Source organism: Nicotiana tomentosiformis, chromosome 9, assembly GCF_000390325.3.
Source record: "Nicotiana tomentosiformis chromosome 9, ASM39032v3, whole genome shotgun sequence".
Classification (NCBI taxonomy): domain Eukaryota; kingdom Viridiplantae; phylum Streptophyta; class Magnoliopsida; order Solanales; family Solanaceae; genus Nicotiana; species Nicotiana tomentosiformis.
The window spans coordinates 83,055,939-83,080,174 of record NC_090820.1 but is presented as its reverse complement, the minus strand read 5'-3'; the positions used below and the strand labels follow the sequence as shown (position 1 = coordinate 83,080,174).

Here is a 24,236-nt window from a genome sequence, read left to right as displayed (position 1 = left end):
TCAAGCCTCTAAGGGCATCCCATCATATCATTTCAGCCACTGTGGGCAAATCATCAACGTATACCAGCTGATCAGGTGGTGGTGCGTATATAACGCCATAACCTTTTCCCATATCCCATATACATATAATATACATATATACGTGTATATAACGCCATCTGGTCATGGGTCAATGTATATGTATAAATTCATAAAATGCATTAGAAATACATTAATAATATTTTCTCGGAATGTCATAAAAATAATATGCCTTAAGAAAAACGTTAATAAGATTATTTCGGAATGTCATAAAAATAATATGCCTGTCGGATAAATTTTATCAAATACGTATTTTTTTGAGACCCTTGAACAGAAGATATAATAATAATTCACATGGGGAATCAAGAATATAGACACCCCTAATATTTCTATGAATAGAGTCGTTTATAGAAGATGTGTGTTTGCTCGTTTCTTTCAGTATTATTTGGGTCATGCCAAAAAGAAAGAAGGGATAGCCTTAACATACCTGGAGTAGGAAAAAATCCGTATAATATTCTAGGAAAAGATTGCACCGTACTCCTTTAGAACCGCAAAAGTTTACGTTGCTACGGTTCTTACAATTCTCGCTGGAATTGTTTGGTTGCAAGAATTTTCGTTGGAAGCTTTGTTGGATTGAACCTTAGCGTCTTTTTTTGAGTTGCTTAGAATTTGGAGAAAATGTATCTGATTCTTTCTTTCTTATTCTATGTCCAAAATGAGACCAACTTTGTAATGAAACCAAACTTTGTAAAGACTTTGAATGGATTACACGTTAAAGTCCTATTCACCTTAGATAGCCACCTAAGCTCATATGACTACTTAGTCATATGTATTAATAGTGGCTAACTGCCACGTGGCGGTGGGGTGGAAAATTTAAATCTTTATCCACTTATTAGGTAATTAGGTAATGTCCCGTTACCCGGTAATTAACCAATTACCCGCATAATTAAGAATTATCTTAAATTACTTAAAATTTTACTCATTTTTAATATACTTTATACATCATACTATCAATGTCATATGGTACCTTGTATGGTACTAGTCCATAAGTATCGGGTATTATAGCTCGGATATTATTTTATCCCAAATCGACAACCTTCAACGAAACTCATTTTCTTTAATTCGTGTACCCTTTATCCTTTATGGCACTTACTTATCGTTTGTTTGAAATAGCATAATGCTTATAATCTCTAAATAATCTTGTCCTTAAACTGATGTTAATTATTTTACGACAAATTCAACGTACAATACTACAGGGTGTAACATCGTCATAATAAATTACCGCGGAATGTAACATCGTCGTAATAAATTACCGCGGAATGTAACATCATCGTAATAAATTACTGCGGAACGTAACATCGTCCTATTAAATTATTGCAGAGCGTAACATCATCGTAATAAATTATTGCAGAGCTTAACATTGACGTAATAATGCGAGGCGTAACATCATTCCCCCCTTTGGAACATTCGTCCTCGAATGTTAACTGATGCACTTATCATTTTCATAACCTATGTCTTCCGAATACTTTAGTATTCTCTCCTTGCCATCTAGGCAATTGTTCTGTGAATATATCCAAAGGCCAAGGCATTCCCCCTCTAGGCCTCTTTCTCATACCTCGACTTGTGGTTGGAATCCTTCCAATCTCGTAACTGTTGCTACCTTCCATCATGCAGCCTGTATGACTTTGTCCTTGTACGTGCGCCTATGCGACTCTTCTCTCCTTTTTCCTCTAGATTTTAGCCAATCTCTAGGCCTCATTTTGTGAACATATATAAAATTATGACAAGCTGTCCTTCTAGGCGTCTATGGGTTTACTACATCTAAGTAGGCCTCCCATTGTTACTGAGGTCTGCTACCAAACTCCAGGTTACTCTCGTTGCCTATCCCATACATATAAATCTAAGTCCTTTAATGCTTCCTCATTACTATTCATCTTAAGTATTACAGCCTGATCTCATCTCATATTGTTGAACTTTTATTCATCTATTGTTGATTCACCTTAATGTTGATCCATCATCTACCACTGATAACTTGATCTCTTATGTAACACTGCCGCTAGGGCTTGCGTCTCATCGGGAACATCATGAGTAATTAGATTGATCCACCTAGGGGAAATAATATACTTCCATAACCGTATTTTGTAACATCCCAGTATGACTCACCTTACATGGGTATTTTAATCCCGTACAATTCATGAAATCCTCTTCAAGTCATTACTCAATCGAAGGCTCAAACGTCATCCTTTATCTATCACAATCACATCCTCATTGTACGATCAGGACGACATTCCATCTCTTCTAAATGCCATTAGTCTTAGACTTCTTTGAGTTCAGTAAGGCTATACTGAGCTTTCTATAACTTAGAAAAATCATCAACTCTCTTGTTTTCATGGGATTAATCCTGAGGACTTATCCATTCTTGTCACCTTCTCACTCGCCCTTTCTTATCCTTATTCCTATCATAAATCCTTGTCGCTTTACTTTACTTTAGCTTGCGAACTATACGTATCTATTTATACTGCTCGCAACCTTCCTTCAACTTGCTTGCACCATAGATTTCCTTATGTCATTCTGGAACATCAAGCGAGATATCACATCATCTCTAACTCTTCTTTACTCTCTTAACTAGACCTCTCGATATGTAGAAACCATAGGCTGAAAGATATGCCACTAACGATGTCGCTATCATTCCTGGATAGTAAATCCCATCACTTCTAACCCTCTATCTGAAGTATAGATTATTCACAACCTTCTTCACCTGAGTATCTCGTACGTTGTTCACCTTTACCTTACTTACCTTAAAATCTCGCATCACATCTTCTATCTCTTTCATAGAGGTGATGCTAGGGATGTGACTATCTTTCATAGGGATGTGTTCTTCAGGACAGGGTTCAGAGAGGTGATGCTAGGGATGTGACTATTGGTGATGACGATGTGTTAAAGATGCAGGGCTGGATATGTGTGCCTAATGTAGATGGGCTTCGAGATTTGATTCTTGAGTAGGCCCACAGCTCGCGGTATTCCATCCATCCGGGTGCCACGAAGATGTACCAGGATTTGAGACAGCACAATTGGTGGAGGCGGATGAAGAAGGATATAGTTAGGTTTGTGGCTCGGTGTCTCAACTGTCAGCAAGTTAAGTATGAACATCAGAGACCGGGTGGCTTGCTTCAGAGATTAGAAATCCCAGAGTGGAAGTGGGAGCAGATCACCATGGACTTCGTAGTTGGGCTCCCATGGACTTCGAGGAAGTTCGATGTTATTTGGGTGATTGTGGATCGGCTGACCAAGTCCGTGCACTTCATTCCAGTTGGTACTACTTACACTTCAGAGCGGTTGGCTGAGATTTACATCCGAGAGATTGTTCGCCTGCATGGTGTCCCAGTTTCCATCATTTCAGATAGGGACACTCAGTTTACATCGCAGTTTTGGAGGGTAGTTCAGCGAGAGTTGGGTACTCAGGTTGAGTTGAGCACATCTTTTCACCCTCAGACGGACGGGCAGTCCGAGTGCACTATTCAGATATTGGAGGATATGTTGCGCGCTTGTGTCATTGACTTTGGGGGTTCATGGGACTAGTTCTTGCCGCTCACGGAGTTTGCATATAACAACAATTATTAGTCGAGTATTCAGATGGCTCCGTACGAGGCTTTATATGGGAGTAGGTGTAGATCTCCGGTTGGATGGTTTGAGCCGGGTGAGGCTAGGCTCTTGGGTACAGACTTGGTCCAGGATGCATTAGATAAGTTGAAATTGATTCAGGAGCGGCTTCGCACGGCGCAGTCTAGGCAGAAGAGATATGCGGATAAGAAGGTTTGTGATGTATCTTTCATGGTTGGGGAGAAGGTTTTGTTGAAGGTATCACCCATGAAGAGTTTTATGAGGTTTGGGAAGAGGGGCAAGTTGAGCCCCCGGTTCATTGTGCCTTTTGAGGTGCTTCAGAGGATAAGGGAGGTGGCTTATAAGCTTGCCTTGCCACCCAGCTTGTCGAGTGTGCACCCAGTGTTTCATGTTTCCATGCTCCAGAAGTATATTGGAGATATGTCCCATGTTTTGGATTTTAGCACGGTTCACTTGGAGGGTGATATGACTTATGATGTGGAGCCGGTGGCTATTTTGGATCGGCAGGTTCAAAAGTTGAGGTAAAAGGATATAGCTTCAGTGAAGGTGTAGTGGAGAGGTCAGCCTGTGGAGGAGGCCACCTGGGAGACCGAGCGGGAGATGCGGAGTAGATATCCATGCCTATTCGAGGCTCCAGGTATGTTTCTAGACCCGTTCGAGGACAAACGGTTGTTTAAGAGGGGGAGGATATAATGACCCGGCCGGTCGTTTCGGGAGTTATAGCCCCGTTTCCCCTATTTCTATTTCCTTTATACTCTTAAGCTATATTATGATATATTGGGTTAGTTGGTTCGGGTCCGGAGTGGTTTCAGAGTGGAATGAGACACTTAGTCTCTTATTAAGAACCTTAAGTTGGAAACGTCAACCGGATGTTGACCTATGTGTAAACAATCTCGGATTCGAATTCTGATGGTTTTGTTAGCTCCATTAGGTGATTTTGGACTTAGAAGTGCATCCGAAATGTGATTTGGAGGTCCGTGGTAGGATTATGCTTGAATTGGCGAAATTGAAAATTTGATGATTTTTGGTCGGCAATGGAAAATTTGATATCGGGGTCGGAATGGAATTCCGGAAGTTGGAGTAGATTCGTAGTGCCATTTGTGATGTTTGTGCAAAATTTGAGGTCATTCGGACATGGTTTGGTTGGTTTTGGCATCGGATGTCGAATTTGGAAGTTTAGAAGTTTTTAGGCTTGAATACGAGGGTAATTTGGTAATCTGGTATTATTTTGAGTGATTCAAAGGTTCGACTAAGTTTGTATGTTGATATATGACTTGTTGGTATTTTTGGTTAAGGTCCCGAGGGCCTAGGGGTGATTTCGGGTGATTAACGGAACAAGTTTGGATATTGGAGGATTTGCTGAAGTTGGAACTCAACTGTCATAATTGCACCTGCGGATATCTCATCGCAGGTGCGAGCCCGCAGAAGCGAGCGAGATGTCACAGACGCGAGGTTGGAGGAGCTGGGAAGAAGGCGCAGGTGCGATGAAGTTCCCGCACCTGTGAGGCCGTAGAAGCGCACAAGAGGTCGCAGGTGCGGACAATGTCGAGGTAGGCTGGATCCGCAGGTGCGTAGGATAGGTCGCATCTGCGAGTCCGCAGATGCAGATGGGTGACGCAGAAGTGAAAGTGAGGAAGTCAGGCAGTGGCCGCAGGTGCGAGGTATTTTTCGCACCTGCATGGTCGCAGATGCGAAAATGGAGCGCAGGTGCGGAGCCTGGGCATTTAAGTGACTTACGCAGGTGCGGTTGTTTGGACCGCAGGTGCGGTGGCGCAGAAGCGAGAAATTGTCCGCAGGTGCGAAAAGTCTGGGCAGAAACCATAAATAGAACCCTTCTCAAATTTGGTTCATTTCCACCATTTTCAGGTCGGTTTTTGGCGCTTTTGGAGTGGTTTTTGAAGGGTGATTTAAGGGCTATTAGTGAGATAAGTTGCTTGAGCCCTAATACTCGTATGTATGGTGATTTTCCGTTGTTTAATCATGTAATTAGTGAAAATGAGGGGTTAGGGCTTAGGATTTTGGAGAGTTTAATTTAAGGATTTGAGGGACCAAACGATGTCGGATTTTGATAAATTTCGTATGTATGGACTCGTGAGTGGATGAGCTTCCTAGTTTTGTAATTTTTGTCGAATTTTGAGATGTGGTCCCGGAGGCCGAGTTGAACCAATTTCGGGTTTTGGGCTAATTTGATAGTTTTTCTTGTGAAATTCATTCCATTAGCGTATATTGATGGTATTGTACTGATTGTGAATAGATTCGGAGCATTTGGAGGTCGAGTCGAGAGGCAAGAGCATTGCGGGTTAGAGATTTGACCGGTTTGAGGTAAGTAACGATTGTAAATCTAGTCCTGAGGGTATAAAAGCCCGGATTTCGTATCATTTTACTATTTTGAGGTGACGCACATCCTAGGTGACGGGCGTGTGGGTGTGCACTGTTGGGGATTGTGACTTGGTCCGTCCCGTAGCAACTGTAAAGTTGCATATTTTGTTGATACCATATGATACTTATATGTTTTAGAAAGAGTTTGTGTAAATTGGGTTGAATGCCATGTTTTGGGCCTTGTGTTAGTACTGTTTGGACCCTTAGGGGCCTTTTCTTACTATCCTCTCACTGTTTTCGATTAAAAATCTATACTCAGTCATGGTTATACTTGTTTACTGCATAACTCAGTTTTATGACTCTATTTTGATGCATATAAATGTTGTTTTGGGCTGAATGCCCTGTTTTTACTGAAATGCCCGAGTGGCTTGAGAGGTTTATGACTGAGTGAGGCCGAGGGCCTGATTTGTAAGGATATTTATGGGATCGGGTTGCACGCATCATATTCGATATAGGCCGAGGTCATGAGTGATTTATGCCATGATTTGGCTTGATATAGCGCTTGGGTTGAAGGAGCCCCTCCGGAGTCTGTACGCACCCCTAGTGAGCGCAGGTACTTACTGAGTGCGAGTGTCGAGTGCCGAATGCCGAGTGCTGAGTGACTGAGAGGCATGAGTGATTGTGAGGTATGCCCGAGTGGCAAGAGTGATTGTGAGGTATGCCCGAGAGGCATGAGTGACTGTGAGGTTTGCCCGAGGGGCTGTATATGAGTTATGTTTTTCCCGAGGGGCTATTTATGATTTCATCATTTTTGTTCACCTTTGCATTGAGCCTTTGTTTGAAAAACTGTTGAAAAATATCTTTAAATAATTTTTACTGGAACCGGGTTTAAACGAGATGATTTGATTCAAACACTGATTTTTAAAGCATGTTGTACTTTATTGAATTTTTGTGATATGAACTTGATATGCTTTATTGCTCGTCACTACTGCTCAGTCTTTATTTATTGTTGTTACTTACTGAATTGGCGTACTCACGTTACTCCCTGCACCTTGTGTGCAGATCCAGGTGTAGCTGGGCACGGTAGCGGTTGTTGATTATTCTGGTTGCAGATTTTCTCGGGGATAGCAAGGTAGCTGCTTGGCGATCGCAGCCCCTGATCTTCTCCCTCATATCTTCCTTTAGTTATATTTAAACTATTCTCCAGGCTATGTTAGTCTTGATATTGTCAGACAAATGGTAGTAGATGCTCATGACTAGTGACACCCCGATGTCGGGCTTTTCTTTTCTGCACTTTTATTTTGATTTGAATTCCTTTACGAAGGTTTTTATGTTAAATGGCATTGAAATTATCTTTAAAATAAAAATATCAGTTTGTTTTGGAAATGAGTCGGCTTGACTAGTTCCACGATAGGCGCCATCACGACAGGGGTTAGTTTTGGTCGTGACATATGTATGGTCGAATCCTTTGGATATACATAATAAAATATAATAAAGAAACAAAAGAAAAATATAGACAACACAAAGCAATCATTTTTACTAGCTCCTCACGGTCCTTCATTTTATTATATTTCAAAAGTCCTCCCGTAGTTGGGTTTAGAGTTGCGATTTTCATCTAAATCAATTTCCCATTCTATAGGGTATTTTTCTCTTATGTGTCTAGTAAGTATGTCATATCCCCCACCCTACCACCACCACCACCACCACCCTCCCCCCCCCCCCCAAATTTCTTTCAGTCTTATATTTAAAATTATTTTTATAAATTTTTCATCTAACTCTACCGGAATTCTCTATTTCTTCATAAAATTTTTAAACTCTACTTCTCCTTCTCCGATGACTAGTAGCCGCGGCCACAGGTAGTCTACTAGTGCCACGGCCACCACCCCGACTAGACCGGGGCTGACCAACTCCAACACTGCTAGGTGTAGGTGGTGTTTTATTTTTGATTTCTAATTTATTATCTTCTCTACCATAATCTTCCTGTAACTATTCATAATATATATTATTATCAGGTGATGTTTCAGAAACATGTGTAAAGTCATTTATATTACTATTAGAAGTTGAACTAGCACCTCTTTTCCTATTTTTTCGATTACCCCGGCTAGCAACCTTACTATAAACTCGTTTTGCAACATTAAATATATTGTGAGAATTTAACTAATAAAATTTAAAACTAATAAAATTAAATATGCAAATAAATATTATATAAGAGAAAGAGTTGCAACGAGTGCACCGAATTCTGCAATAAATTGAACGCTTGATGAGTTTTGAAAGTCTTGACATTGAATTTTGCAACTCAGTCGTTACCACAAATGAACTTGCTCTTTACTACTCCGACTCTTTTAAACTTCAATTCTTCAAAGTTAATTAATAGCAATTTAGGAGAGAAATGAGAGAATGACAATTCAGAGATGAGTGAAGAAATGAAGAAGAGGGGGGTCTATTTATAATTTTTAAAAGGGTTCATTAGTAAATAACAACGGTGTTACTAATTTTTATTTTTAAAAGACCCAAAAGGGGGTGTTTCTGCAATTCTAGCCATTGAGCAAAAGAACTGAGGGGTGCCAACGGTTAATTACCTTTAAAAATAAAATAAAATATAGTCGTTGAATCGGTCCAGGTAACTGGTAACCCATTGACGTGACATTACCAGTCGGTACCGGTTCGGTTCACCGGTAAGAAAATTTTAACCGGCACAGACTTATTCCCTAGCCAGCTCACCCCTGTCTAGTCCTTTATACATCGAGTCGGTCCCGAATTCCAAAAACCAGCGAGAGGTTCCCCACTCTTCTTTGATCCGTCTTAGGACGAAGTGAAAGCCTCGACCCAAGCGGAAGTGCAATGTGTTTGGAACCGGGCCAGCCCGGCCGATAGCCACCTTTAAGCTAAACTACCAAGGGCATATCTTTGCTCAAACATAGCAGCAGAGGTTAAGCCAGAATTTGAAATTTATATTCTAATAGAAATATAGAGTTTAAGAAAAAGTTATTGATTTCATTCGAACCCATATGTAATATTGTAGCTTCGTCCTTGCATAGCAAGCTATACTATGTTCCTGTTCCAATCATAAAAAAAAAATCAATATCGATAGTGTCCGATCAGATCGCACACATTTAAACCATTTTACCAAATACGTCTTACTTTCTAGAAGCGCAAGTCTCGCCAAAGATGAAGCATATAAAAAGAAACTATCTAAATATTTTGTCTCTGCTGAAATTTCCACGTTGTTAGACTGCTCAGTGAGCTTATTTGTCCCCTCAGATAGATTGGAGTCCTTAGTGCATCACTAGGTCAGGTAAAGTGAGAAATTGGAAGTACCATTCCAACCGTCAATTCTTATCAGAAAAGCAAGATGGTCTATGCTTCTGTTAGTTTATATTATACAATGTGCGTTACATGACTTAAATTGAGCACAAATATAAACGAAAGAAAAGATACGTTATCCAAATTACCACTGACCGAGTGCACTTTCTGTTTGTGTAGAAATTCTCAGTAACACCATCATTTCAATTAGCCCGTAAAACTATCAAAATCGAATGTGAATTTGATGCCTTCAAACCAACATTTGTAAGGTAAAAACACAAGACAAGAAACCTGTGGATACTAAATGAGCTTGTAACTTAATTAAACAAGGCTTTAAATGACACATTTGTTCGATGAAACAACAGGTGATAAGACAAAAGTTCCTTATTTTGAATACATGACTAATACGCGTCTGAAATATGAGTTTAACAAAAATACACATAACAGTTTATAAAGCATTACACTATAAAAGAGCCAAGTACGGGTAATTTTTTAATAGAAAGCATGAAAGTGTAACCTACAAAACATAGTGTAAAAAACTTTTACCCCTTAAATGTATATAACTTAAATCTTAGAATTATTGGTGGATATCGGAAGATAAATTCTGTAGGAATAACTTCAACTAGACCAATGACTCGATGGAAACATTCCAAGTTTCGTATTTCACTGACGCAACAGCAGTGCATTAAAGCAAAACTTAACAAAGGATTAAAAAATGGACACCATTTAAAAAAGCTAATAATACCGCCAGTCTAAGAGGAAAAAACTGCCGTTAAGGCAACAACAAGCTTTCTATTGGCAACCAATTCAATTACTCCCAATACTCACATATTTTATTTAGTTCAATATCTCGAGGAAATGCTGGATTTGCTGCGTAAGTCCACTGTTCTTCAAAATGATCCCGTTTGTTCCATTTCTCACTCCGCGCTCCAAACAACCAAAGGAACTAAGTCATTGAGATAGGACCAAAAACCACATATGTTGAAGTGTAAAATTGGACCCACGAATTGCACCATCCAAAACCAAGGTATTCCGAAAATGAATTGGACGTTCATTCCGCACAAATCAATAAGCAGCAGATTCAAATTCCTCCTGGATACTTTACCTCCACGTTCTCTCACTTTCAATGAATCAAGTCCTTAGTTCACAAAGTACTATAAGTAGCATCTGATGGACCTCCAAAGCGGAATGCAGAATAATCAGTACCTACGAAATAGAAAGTACAGTATTTTATGAGACCAAGCCTCCAGAAATCATTTTTTAGAGTCACTATAGGAAAGTTGTAACGTCCTATCCACAAATTCAAAAGCAGAGGGGAAGATGGTTTGAGCATGGAAAACCTACGCGGTATATTTGTTCTTAAGCAGCCAATGAGTACAGGCCTGACACATCCATCATACGAACTCGGGTTACTAAATTTATCAATGGTTTCAATTGGATAAAAGAAATGAATATTAGCACTCATTTAATCAAAGCATTATTTCAACCAAAATACAGATGGATGCTATCAGTTCCGTCTGGCACCCGTGAGATGGGGTACTAATATATAGGGAAAGGAGGAATTAGTATCCCCCATAAGGACATGAAATGATACTTAAGCCCCTTACATGTAAAAGGATTAGCAAATCTTTCCCGTTTCTCTTCTCTGCTTTTCTTATTCCTTCAACTTGTCCCTGTTCACTCAAGCCTCGTCCCGACAAGCAGTCATCAATCTCTTCTTATTATCTCTCTATCTCCCTTTCCATTCACCCAGCAATTATCATCTCCTCCACCATACCTGCTTCCCTCCCTTGTCATGCACCGGTGTGCCTCCTTCAACATTCTTTCCCCCCTCCCCCTATTTACTCTAGCTGTCCTCGCTTTCCTTTCTTTTCTGACTTCCCTCCATGGTAGAAATATCCTTCCCAACTCTTGATCCGGTTTCCCTCTCCTCCCTCCCATTAGATATAGAGGAGCTCCCAGTACCCATGGATAACACCAGGATCTGCTTTGAGTCCTCTTTTCTGTTTATAGTTATGCATGAATTAACCAACAGTATACAAGATGAGGTTTCATGATCCAAGCTCTTTGCAAATAATGTTGTGCTAATTGATAAAACAAGCTAGGGAATCAACAAAAGATTTGAGCTATCAGGATAACAAGTTAGACAACACTGGCAAATCTAATGTTGCCTCAACTTTTGAGGTTACATACCGACCAATATACTGATCAGTGGCCATAAAGATGAAAAGAATGACGAAATAGTAGAGCATGGACAGAACCAATTATAGCAAGAAAATACCTCAAAAACTGATTATATACAAAGCGCGCCCAAGTCAGGTGGCCTTGCATCAGATTGTTTTGAACTCGTAACATTGGTAGGTGGAACTTTCTTGCCTTGCTTTTTGTCTCTTCGACCTTTGCCATAATCAATTGTTTGGTTGCTGAAAAAAATATCCATTGCATGTGAAAGCGAAGAGAATTGGAAATCCAAGTGCCCAGAACATCAAGTCATTTAGGAAACAGAGGAGGCTGAATTAAAAGTTAAATGAACATGACGATTTTGTCTTCAAACTCGGCATATAGGGATTTTGTTTATTCAATTCAAAACAAAATGGGAGGAAAGATAGGTACTTCGTGTTTTCTTAGCTTTACCACTACATTATCATACTTGTGCTGTCAAACTTCATAACTTGGAGAGCCCACAAAATCCAATATAGCAGCCTCTATGTATCAACGAACTTAGAAAGCAAAAAGTTTTCAAGATTTTCAAATAGAAAGCTCTCTAAGATTCTTTTTTTTTTAGACTTTATTGCAAATACAACATAGTGCAAACATATAATAGTAGAAGCAGATAAGCATATGCAGAACAAGCAGAACTACAGTAGCATCGCACAAGTTACAACAAGCTAATGGCATTAAGCTGTACACAATTTTACCGCAAAAATGAATTAACAAACTAAACTTCAACAAGGTTTCAACAAATACACAGGAATAACCAAAAAGACAGGTGATCTTCGACAACCATACACTGCATAGCTAGTGGGACGTTTCCCAGCAACTGATCCACAGCAAGACTTATATTTCTTCTTTGAACCACAGAGACAGGCCTTATTTCTTGGAATTTTCTACATCATCAAAAGAAGACGAAGTTTTGATGGTCTCGGTAACTAAATCCCAGTTTCCAATTAGACATGAACATAAGAACAAAACTAATACTCCCTCTGTTTCAATTTATATGTTTTAGTTTGACTGGGCACGGAGTTTAAGAAAAATAAGGAAGACTTTCAAATCGTGTGGTCTTAAACTAAAGATGTGCGTAATGTGCCGAGATTCCCTTAAATCTTGGGGTCTTAAATATGCCATGTGGAATATTGGAGTTAAATAGTTACTACTTACTAAATATAGAAAGATACATTCTTTTTGAAACATATTACAAAGGAAAGTAAGACACATAAATTGAAATGGAGGGAGTATATATTTTTAGAAAGATACAACAAGATTCATGCTGTTTTACCTTTTCATCTTCCTGAGTGGTATTTCTATCAGAAGCTCCTTTGACACTACAGTCAGTAGAACCTTTTTCACAAGGTGGGTCTTCAGATTTAAAATCGCGTTCATCGCAGGATTTATCATGCTGTCCTGGAGACCCTAAAAAGAATGAAAAGTATAAGAAGACGAGGTGCTGGCAACAAAATCATAAACATAACTATACCAGTTTATCCCGTCTATGATAGATGCAATAGACAGGTATCTCATGTGTACGTTTGTGGAATATATCTTGCCTATCAATTAATGGGGACAACAAAACATGTGTTACCACTGTCTCTAGCTCTGTGACAAAATCCTGGTAGCATTAAGTAGATTTCATAACGTTAAGGTGTTTCTTCCCAACCTAGCAAGCCCTAAATATTCCTGGAGTCCCTGGTGAATGGCAAGGGGACACCTTTAGAGAACCAGAGCTAAGAATACATATTCCAGCTCAGTGATCACCAAAGCATGAGAAGGATGGGTTCCCCAGTGTGAGAACCATTATCAAAGAGAATGCAGAAAAAGTATCCGCCTGACGACAGAGTTATGACAATAGTGAAAAGTAGATATAAAACCATGCTTCATCGTCATATCTATAGCCCAAGCTATCAAAAATGTACTGTCACCTAAAAGGGGCTATTGTGCATATGATGGCACATCAAATATTACCGTGTATAGGAGCAAAAGCTTTCTACCTAAATCCCACAGCTCTTGGTACCTCAGATGGGCACATCTAGCTTACCTCTCATGCAGGCATTTGCAAACGGATTTCTCAAAGCAGTAGGAAGAGGTTGAACATAGATCCAAAGAAATATCCCACAAAAGAACCACCCACCCTCCTCCGCCCAGAAAATAAAAGGGAAGGGAAGGAGAGAAAGAGAGAGGAAACTTGCTTTGGCTTTTTCAATAAGGTCAAGAAGGTCGACTAGCAAAGCATGGAGTAAAATGAATGGTTCTCTAACTTCTATAAAGTGAAATTCTGACTACATGTTACATAGTACTTAATCTGTCCCCTTTTGTTTGAACTAGTTACTATTTTAAGAGCCAAACAGGTTCCTCCTTGACCAAATTTTTTAAAATTTGTTTCAATTATTTCTAGTCCAGAAATTAAGTTTGATTTTTCTCACATAGCTAAAAAATCAGTAGTTTTAAACTAGGTTAGTTAATTTGGATAAGATGACCAGGCGTCAAAGCTCAAAACCAATGGAAGTAGGGAAAAGGGGAAAAGGAAAAATGTGTCACCAAAGATGTTTCACGGTAAATCCTGGGCAACCCACTACCATATGGACAGAAGTCCGTGTTTTTTCAATAATATTCATTAAAACAACAACAACAACAACAACTACCCAGTGGAATTCCAACAAGTGGGGTCTGGGGACCTTACCCCTACCATGGGAAGGTAGAGAGGTTGTTTCCGATAGACCCTCAGCTCAAGAAAGATAATAAGAAACAGTAGAAACAAGCAATATCAACAAAGAGGGCCAAATAATATTCATTAAAATTTGAATATTTACATATGCAAAGGTTGACACGAGTATATAAGTCGTGTTGAATAACAAGCCTTCCAGTTTCTAGTTTTTATTTGTCAAAAACTCATGTTTTTGGGAGTCTGATGATTACAAAACCAGAATTTACCATGACTCTAATTTCAGAGAAAGGCAATAGGCAGAATCACTTTAAAAGCAAGACTGAAGTGATCATTACCTTGTGAACTGCTTGCCAGACAAGAAATGTTATCATTTGCATTTAACTGGTCCTCGGACCCTTGCTCTGCGATTAGATATTCAATTGCAGCATCAACATCACCACTGACCTGTTGTAAAACCTAGAGAAGAGCAGATAAAAAAAGAAGTAGATATCAAGTACAGAGACATGTAGGTTTCTTTTAACACTCAGACAAATTGCACATCATTGTAGACCAAGGAAACAGATATCGGCAAATGACCTGTTCCACTTTTACTATGTCATCACACCCACTTCCAGCCATAACCACTTTGACTGATCGTACTTGAACAACATTCCCAGAAGTGTCTCTCTTAGACTTGGAAGCAGCTATAGCTTCATGAGATTTTGCTGAAAGATCAGCATCAGCCTTTTAAATAACTGAAGGTTATTAGAATTCTTGCAAGAAATCCTAATTCGTTGTTACAGAAGGGACATTGCTAATCCCATAATAAAAACTAAAAAATGAAGTGCTATAAACCTTGATAATAATCGGACTAGCAGGTCCAATGCAAGAATCTTCCTTCAGCCGAACGCTATTGTAATGCTCTCCGTCATGATAAGAACTGACAGTAAATAAGCAAGTCAGGCAGCTAACATGTATAAAATGCAAGAAGGGGTAAGAAGTAATGATGAAGGGGCTAAGAAGTAGAGAAAGAAATGCCAAAGGCTGTTCCATTTTAACCCAAATAAGTGGCACTTGCTTCAGTAGAGACAATAATCTCAGAGGGTTCAAGAGGCACACCACTATAATCATTAGTTCCTTCTGATAATCAATTCTTTATTAAGAAAGACGAGGTGGAGGTTAACCTCTACATGATTTGGAACTGTTCTTTGTTATTTAATGAAAATGGACCAAAACGGTCGGTCAATCACAGTACAGCAAAAAGCTAGAGACAGCAGACTCTCCACAATGGAGAAAGAAAGACACGTGACAGTTGAGAAGGAGGGGGGAGGGGAAGGTCTAAGCTGCTTATAAAACTTGATTGTCAGCTATTTCACAAGACTGCGTCTATCCATAAAAGATTTACATTTTGCCTTGGAAGAAGAGAAACGAAGTGGTACACTGAATATAACCTTAAATCTCTCAAACAACCAAAGAGATAGAAAGTTGTGAAGTTTACAACTACTAGAAAAGCAAAGCAAAATATAACAGATTAAAAAAGGGGAAAAAATAGTATTTAAAATGAGTTTCTTGTGTTTTCTCCAATCCCCTTCCTATAAAACAACATCTGTAGGCATGCACAAGAAAAAAAAGGGAGAGAGGGAGATGTCCATGCAGCAGGACCAAGTATTTAGAAAAATTACATCACTTGTCATGAACTTATTGAGAATACTGCAACAACAACAAACCCAGTAAATTCCCACAAGTGAGATCTGGAGAGAGTAAGATGGACGCAGCCTTATCCCTTCCCTGGAGGGGCAAATAGGTTGTTTCGAATAGACCCTCGGCTAAAGAAAAGATGAAAAGAAGTAATGGCAACAAGTAGTAACAACAACAAGATAAAAGAATACCGAAGCCAAGGTAGCAACTAAAACGTAGGTAATAATAGCAATCTAAGAATAAAATGATATCAAACTAACATTAATGCTAACGAACAGAGGAAGACAAAGGGAAACGATCGACTACCTACTAACCTTCCATCCTAATACTCAACCTCCACACCCTCCTATCAAGGGTCATATTCTCAGTAAGCTCCCTGCGCAATGTCCCGGTCTAATCACCTCTCCCCAAGACTTTTTAGGCCTACCTCTACCCTCCTCATACCCACCAAGGCTAACCTCTCACACCTCCTAACTGGGGCTTTTGTGCTTCTCCTCTTAACATGCCTGACCCATCTCAACCTCGCCTCCCGCATCTTATCTTCCACAGGGGCCACTCTCACATTATCCCGAATAACTTCATTCCTAATCTTTAGTTAACCTGGTATGCCCGCACATCCATCTCAACATTCTCATTTCAGCTACTTTCATCTTCTAGACATGAGAGTTCTTGACCGGCCAACACTCTGCCCCATACAACATAGTCGATCTAACTATTGCTTTGTATAACTTACCATTAAGTATCAGTGGCACATTCTTATCACACAAGAAACTGGAATCGAGCCTCCACTTCATCCACCCTACTCCAATACGGTGTTTGACATCCTCATCAGTCTCCCCATCACCTTGTATTATTGACCCAAGGTACTTGAAACTTCCTCTACTTGGGATGCCTTGCGTCTCAAACTTCCTCACCTTATTCAGAACACTAGTATCAACTAAAAGAAAATGATCTACATACACCTCCAAGCTTCAGCTTTTACTAGGAGGAAAGGAGAATTTGCCTTCCACAACCCCCCCTCCCCCTCAAAACCCAAAGAAGACTTTGAAGTGAAGAAATAGACAGCAAACATAAGGACAACTAGGAGAGTCATGATGGAGGAACAAGGTTACAAACATTCAACTAGGTCTGTGAAAGAAAAGAAGCTTCAAAGAAGATGTCGAGCATTGGGACATGTCATAGATATTACAATACCGAACTTTCTCATCCTCCTCCTGAATTACTGCCATGACGCTCTTTTATTCTATATGAATGACGTTAGCAAATACAATATTAGACTGGTCCAAGAGAATGTAAACTATAAGTAAAAACAAAACAACTTTTAACTTCAATAAGGTACGAGACTGTCTATTACGCATCTAGTTCCTCTGTCTCCTCCAACAACTAATATACTAAAACTAATCTCCCATAAGACTATTCTCATATTGCAACGCAAATGCAACATGTTGTCAAAGGCGAAAAGCTTTAAAAAGCGGTTCAGGTCTACCAGGGCTTTAAGCGTAAAGCGCAGTTAAAATGTGGGCTTTAGCAAAAAAAGGCGCAATGAAGAGAAACAATAAAAATATATCTGTAATGCAAGAAAAAAGTAACAAAACCATTCATAATTTTTCCGTAACAACTAACATCTCTTTGCCAATTATATTTGTGTTTAATATTGTTGGATTCAAGATAGAATGTATGGGCAATAAGGCACACGCCTTAGTACCTTGCCTACATATAAACGTAGCTTAAGCCAGGGAAGTGCCGTCCCTGAGCTTTTTTGAGCTTCAGGGCTTAAGCATGAGCCTTTGACAACACTGATGGTAAACCTGCTAAATGCCAATTATAACTGCCCTAAATAAATATATTAATGAAAATGACTCGTATCAGTCCTCCAACAACCTAACCCAGCTAAGAAACGTTCCTGTTAAACAACTAAAGAAAAACATGCTGGAGGGGCTCTACTTTACTCCTATTGACTCAAACTATAGCAAGTTTTGACTAACATGATAATGAAATATTGTATGACATTAAGAAGAATAACAATATCTGGACAAATAAACACATAAGCAAGTGAAAGATGAAATCTCATATTCTTTCAACACTTACAGATGAAGCATCCGAGATTCACGGTTGTCAAAATTCTGTATGTACCAGCGAGGTGACATATGCTGTACCACATTGAACGTAAAAAATAGTCAATCTAAAATCCCTTGAACATCAGGTCAGAGCACTATGAAGTGAGCAACTTTGATGTTTAAAGATCTAGCTGTTCTAAAGAATCAAGAACTGCTTAGAAGTATCAGAGGGATTAAGTGGGGGGAGAAGACGTACATGGTGAATGCATATATTAGTATGAGTAACAAGAGAAGCTGCTTGTAATTCCATATGTCCAGCCCAAGTGCCATCCTTCTCCATGGACTCACAATATTCATCAAATGGTACTTCATCTTCAATAAAAGGCTCAAATGTATCACGGTTATTCTGTTAAATATAGCTCCACTATTAGTACCTTAAAAATCTGTTTCGGTGTTCTAAGTACTAGAGAACATGATGTAACAGCAGAACTACAACAACAACAACAACCCAGTAGAATCCCACTAATGGGGTCTGGGGAGGGTAGTGTGTACGCAGACCTTACCCTTACCCCAAAGGAGTAGAGAGGTTGTTTCCGAAAGACCCTCGGCTCAAGAAAACAAAAGGACAAAACGACAAGAGGAGACAACATTAGTATCACCACAACAATCATAGAAAAAATAGGAACGCCATGAAATGCAGAAGAAAGATGCAAAGCAAAAAACGATAGCTAGTAAATAGGACATGCACTGAAAAGCGAAGTAGTAAAACACAACATTGTCACTAGCTACCCTAGACAAAAAAACCTACGTGGCCAGTCCTACAATGGTACGAAGTAAGTCAAGACTCAACTACATCCTAACCTACAACTCTAATACTCGACCTCCACATCTTCCTATCAAGTGTCATGTCCTCGGAAATCTGGAGCCTCGTCATATCCTGTCTGATCACCTCTCCCCAATACTTCTTGGGTTGCCCTCTACCTCTTCTCGTGCCCTCCACTACCAGCTGCTCACACCTCCGTACCGAAGCATCTGGGCTTCTCCTTTGAACATGTCCAAACCATCTAAGCCTCGCTTCCCGCATCTTGTCATCAATGGGAGCCACGTGCACCTTCTCCCGAATAACATCATTCCTAATCTTATCTATCCTAGTGTGCCCGCACATCCACCCCAACATCCTCATTTCTGCTACTTTCATCTTCTGGATATGTGAGTTCTTAACGGGCCAACACTCAGCCCCATACAACATGGCTGGTCTAACCACCGCTTTATAGAACTTACCTTTGAGTATTGGTGGCACTCTCTTGTCATACAGGACTCCATATGCTAACCTCCACTTCATCCATCCTACCCCAATACGGTGTGTGACATCCTCGTCGATCTCCCCTCCCCCCTGGATAACCGAACCAAGGTACTTGAAGCTGCCTCTACTCGGGATGACCTGTGATTCAAGCCTCACATCCACGCCCACTTCCCCTGGCTCAGCGCTGAATTTACACTCCAGGTATTCCGTCTTCGTCCTGCTCAACTTGAAACCCTTAGACTCAAGAGCCTGTCTCCAAACCTCTAGCCTCTTGTTAACACCGGCTTGCGACTCATCAATCAGAACTATGTCATCGGCAAATAGCATGCACCATGGCACCTCCCCTTGAATATGGTGTGTTAACGCGTCGATCACGAGGGCGAATAAGAACGGACTGAGCGCAGAACCTTGGTGTAACCCCATTACAACCGGAAACTGCTCAGAGTCGCCTCCTACTGTCCTAACCCGAGTCTTAGCCCCATCATACATGTCCTTAATCGCCATAATGTAGGGAACCGATACACCTTTTGCCTCCAGGCATCTCCAGGGAACTTCTCTAGGAATCTTGGAGGTAACAGCAGAACTAGGATATACAAAAACTAAAGAGAAAAGTAATGCCTTGGAGGTTGCAGTAAAGGTTATTAGCAATTTTTGCTATGCATTTCTAAATCAAAAGAGCTTGTTGGAAACAAGTAATATCTTCATATACGAGAGCATTTGGCTAACATCATAACTATCAGAACAATTATTTGTTCAAAAAGTCGTTATCTGCCCAGACGTGGCTAGATAAACGGACCAAAAAAGAACACTTGATACCAAATGTCCTAAAAAAATCAATAGATAAATAATTTTGCAGTCTAAGTTGAAACTGAAGAAAACACTCCAATAGTAATTAGAACATAGCATATAGTCATAGGATTCCAACACTCCTCTCCCCGGCCCACCCTGCAATATTTCTATCCTATGACTAATGTGCAGACATATTGGACTGTGAGCAGAGATTCCAACGCTCCTCTCCCCGACCACCCTTCACATTAGTCATAGGATAGAACCATATGACAAAAGTAGTACATAGTACATATGTCACAAGCATGGCTCAGTCCTTCCTGCCTTCATGCCAGAGTATAATATAGATAATATTGACAGTGTCAGCAGCTTTGCTGACAAATTATTGGGAATAAGCTCAGAGAAGAGAGCAAATGTAGACACTTTCTTTTCTTTCTTTCTTTATTATAACCAAGAAATCCCTGAGGCCAGCTGGTGCATGATTCTAAACTCAATGGATAACGGGTCTGACCCCTCTACCCTTCTCCACTTAAATGCCAGGCTTTGTTGTCTGCGTAGGATTCTAACTCGTGATGTCCGTCTAACCCACACTTTACCCGTTATGCTTTTACCACTAGGCCAAAACCCTAAGGGGAAAATAAAGGCAGACACTTGAGAGAGGAAAAAAAAAGAAAAGGAAAATTAAAAATAACAGTTGTAGAAGAAACTTAAGTTTCTAAGCTACTTCTTCTTGCCTTGCCAAAATGACGTTACTTCTCAGTAGAACTGTAATTGACCCCATCCCAGTAAGAGTCTCAACTAAGTTAGACATTACATCCTTATATAAACTTTTCACAAAATCCATCTATCAATACCAATCATTTGTGCCTTAATACCAAACTAATTGGGATTAATTATATGAATCCTCTTAGTGAAGTTTGATTGTTTTAATTAAGGTTTTCTCAACTATTAATAAGCTTAAAAATCCTACCACTTGTAAACAACACCTTAAGCTATATAGTTTGGATACGAATACTGATTACGGAGCTCATTTCAAATACAGTTACCATCAAAAGATGCGAACTTTGAGAATAAAGCCAGATTGTGTTCTTTCTTGTATTACTATTTTTTTTTAACCTAAATCAACTTCCTCTTCGAAATCTCGAAACAAGACAACTTCAATTTTGCTCCTCCCCCTTGCCCTCTTCCTTCGGAATCTCATATGAAACCCTGGCTGGTAGCCTGAAATTTCATGATTCCAGATCCCTAATTCATTCCGAGTTTCAGACCTTCTAATTCCTCCTACTTCCTATCCCAAGCATCGTAGGCTTTATTATTCGTTGTAATTTTCAGGTTTTGCTAATTACGCGGTAACCCCTCTATTTCAAAATTTAATTTTAACCTCAATATCCCTTTTATCCCTATTTTTTTAATACAACAGGATATTCATAACCAAACTACAAACAACACCAACATGATAGCTACCAAATATTGTTCCTAGGTGTATCCTGAGCGTATCTTGCATTGAATGACAAGATTGCACGGAGATAATTCCACGTCACCTGATAGCGTACTGAAGGAAAATCATTCATCTGAAGAAACACGTACCCTGATAAACTTTACAACCATATCCCGATATTTCTCATGCTCCTCCTCATTGCCTTCCAATTGATCAGCTAATCCCCTGCGTAAATACAATGATTGCTTAACCTTTATTCAGAAGCTCAAGTAAGCACTCTTTACTATTACATGTGGCATGGAAACCTCAAGAACTTGCTAAGTATAAAAATACATTGCTTAGATATACAACCTCAATATAGATTAAGGTCGCATCTTATGCATTTCTAAACCAATGATGAACATGCATCGAGTTTACATACGCATTCACGCGGATTCTGATACAGACCAATATGTAGAAAAGGGTTAATCTTACTAAGTACAAACCTGAAGAAACAATTTCCATCTGCCGTCACTTGAATAATTTTTAAGCCCAATGCATCAAGCTGAGCTCGAAATTCAGAAATATCAGCCTGCTTCCCATGTTTTTTAGCCTGTTGCATATGCATGATTCAGCTCAATGACAGTAACAAAGACAAAGAAAGCACATAGCCTCAGTACATTATTAACCAGCACACTCAATTTCCATACTTACACCATCTGAAGTAGAATCTTTTTGTTTGGTGTATGACAACAAAGATTGCGAAGCTACATATAAGGTGTGAATACTGAGGCCTTTTGGGGAAAACTGTGTAGGCTTGGTCCAAAGCGGACAGAATCACACAATGTTAGCTCAACACTTTTTTATGGCAATTTGCTACCTCCCACCAACACACGTACCAGGTACTCTGCCCACCTAAACTTAGGCAAATGAAAGAAACCACTTGATGCTTTTGCCTCTACTAGTATTTGAACCTGAAACCTCACCGTTCTCCTCCCAGGGTAGGCCACACCCTTGGATCACTGTGAGCTAAAATCTCTTAGCCTAAGGTGGCATGAAAAAAAATATAGAAATTAATCAAATGTGTTTAAATCCCAAACTAATTGAAATCCCTTATATGAATCATCTGTACAATTCATCATAATTAGACTGTTTTTTATCTGGTATTTACATGTGGTAAGTGGTATAACCCATATCTTTTAGACCTACTATGATTTCACCAATAAATTTGATTAACAAAGAGCGAAAACAGTAGAGATAAGGAGTTTATATTATTTTGAAGGAACGTACATGGGATTGTTTGTTGGGTTTGGCCTTTTGATGCTTTGCCTTGGCCATCTCTTCTATTTAAATCAAATTCGCTTCCTCGATTGGTTATTTCTCAACTTCAAAAAATAAATCAGTTAGTCCGCCAACGATTCGTGGCCTGAAATAGAGGGTTTGTCGCGGTCTATCTATTTATGGTTTTCCCGATCCCGAGTCCTTGTTTGGATGGTTAGTTTTATAATATATCGTGTTGTATTGTACTATATTATTTAATGAATATAATATTTAGATATAGTGTATCGTTTATTATCGTTTTATGATGTCACTCGCCAACAATATAAAAAATAAACTTGCAATATTATCAACAAAAAAAATAGGATACAGAGTAGAATTATTGTATAAAAAAATAGGGTAAAAAATAAAATATGATTATTTAATAATAAAAAAGGGTAAGATGAGGGAAAAGCAATGTAACGACGCCACCACACCAAATTCGTCGTTTCATAAATTGGTACTTTTCATAGTTACGTAACAACAGATTTAACGATACGATATAATAAATTTAAGTAACAATTAAAACAAACATTGTATTTAAAGTAACGATACAATACAATTGGTAACAACCATCCAAATGTATCCCTTACTTGTGTTTTAATTATGTTTTAGTACTTATGTTTTTATCTTTATCAATGAAATAATATAATTAAGTTTTAAATTCTCAATATTTGCTAGGGCACGCCTAACATAGAATAATATTTGTAATAATTGCTCATTTTCTTTAGTGTTTAGAGAAAAAATAAAGATTTTTTCCCATATGCAACTCACTTGTTTCAAGTGTATTCATGAAATAAATAAAAATATACAACAACAACAAATCCAGTAGACTAAAATATAATTAAAACTTAAAATTACATAAACTTCTCTCTCTCTCTCTCTCTCTCTCTCTCTCTCTCTCTCTCTCTCTCTCTTTATATATATATATATATACTATATTAAAAGCACGAAGACCCTTAACCAAATGTCGTTCGCCTTTTTTACCCTTTAAAAAATGGAGTTCACACTAGACAAAATAGTAATTTAAATATTTTTCTAATATATAGAACTTTCAAATCAATTAAAATACTACTATTTATTAAATCTTTCCTTGTTTGAAGTATGTAGGACTCATAACTAAAACTTTGGTTATGAAATCTTTCCTTTTAAAATTAGTAGAAAGTTTAATATTTAGGATTTCAAACTAAATATTATGTGGGAGAACTAGGAGTATGTTCTCTTTTCCTTCTATTTTCTTACGGCAATTTCCCTTTCAAATATGTTTAGGAATTCATTCTTTTATAGGTAATAACTTAGAATTTTAAGGGATAGTGAGAGGTTTATACTTAATAAATTTATTTATTATTAAATATAGTTTTTAAATATTAAGAAAAGTATTGTTTGAAAACGAAAGGAGTTAAAAAAATTATCTATATTTTCTCTATTATTATAAAATAAAAATCCCCAATGCAAAAAAATAAATAAATAATTATTTTTAATGGTAAGAATAAATAATCCACTCTTTGAATTAATTAATTAGCAAAATAATCCAATTTA

General features: G+C 38.7%; 1 protein-coding gene across 4 annotated transcripts; it reads right to left on the bottom strand.

Moving 5' to 3' along the window:
- Nucleotides 1-9,815: 9,815 nt before the first annotated feature.
- Nucleotides 9,816-22,843, bottom strand: LOC104117114 (OVARIAN TUMOR DOMAIN-containing deubiquitinating enzyme 7). 4 transcript variants are annotated; one of them, XM_018777941.3, is made up of 13 exons: nucleotides 22,671-22,825; nucleotides 22,095-22,424; nucleotides 21,887-21,993; nucleotides 21,551-21,626; nucleotides 18,131-18,280; nucleotides 17,906-17,967; nucleotides 14,975-15,059; nucleotides 14,717-14,863; nucleotides 14,476-14,596; nucleotides 12,758-12,891; nucleotides 12,271-12,368; nucleotides 11,543-11,684; nucleotides 9,816-10,467 (listed from the first exon to the last, which is right to left on the bottom strand). In XM_018777941.3, the coding sequence occupies exons 4-12, from the start codon at nucleotides 21,569-21,571 to the stop codon at nucleotides 11,555-11,557; spliced, it is 948 nt and encodes a 315-aa protein (XP_018633457.1). In that variant the 5' UTR covers nucleotides 21,572-21,626; nucleotides 21,887-21,993; nucleotides 22,095-22,424; nucleotides 22,671-22,825; the 3' UTR covers nucleotides 9,816-10,467; nucleotides 11,543-11,554. The 4 variants fall into 4 exon arrangements, with proteins under 4 accessions (XP_018633457.1, XP_009626399.1, XP_009626398.1 ...); XM_009628104.4 differs by lacking the exon at nucleotides 22,095-22,424 and having other exon boundaries at nucleotides 12,758-12,882; nucleotides 22,671-22,843; XM_009628103.4 differs by lacking the exon at nucleotides 22,095-22,424 and having other exon boundaries at nucleotides 22,671-22,840.
- Between the last annotated feature and the right edge of the window lie 1,393 nt (nucleotides 22,844-24,236).

Excerpts from the sequence above, each read along its gene's own strand:
- LOC104117114 (XM_009628103.4), bottom strand. The coding sequence starts at position 22,718 with ATGGCCAAGGCAAAGCATCAAAAGGCCAAACCCAACAAACAATCCCAT. Across the intron at positions 14,597-14,716 it reads ACATAGTAAAAGTGGAACAG|GTTTTACAACAGGTCAGTGG; the intron begins GTCATTTGCCGA and ends GCTCTTCTCTAG. Across the intron at positions 11,685-12,270 it reads CGTCCCACTAGCTATGCAGT|CAACCAAACAATTGATTATG; the intron begins GTATGGTTGTCG and ends TATTTTTTTCAG.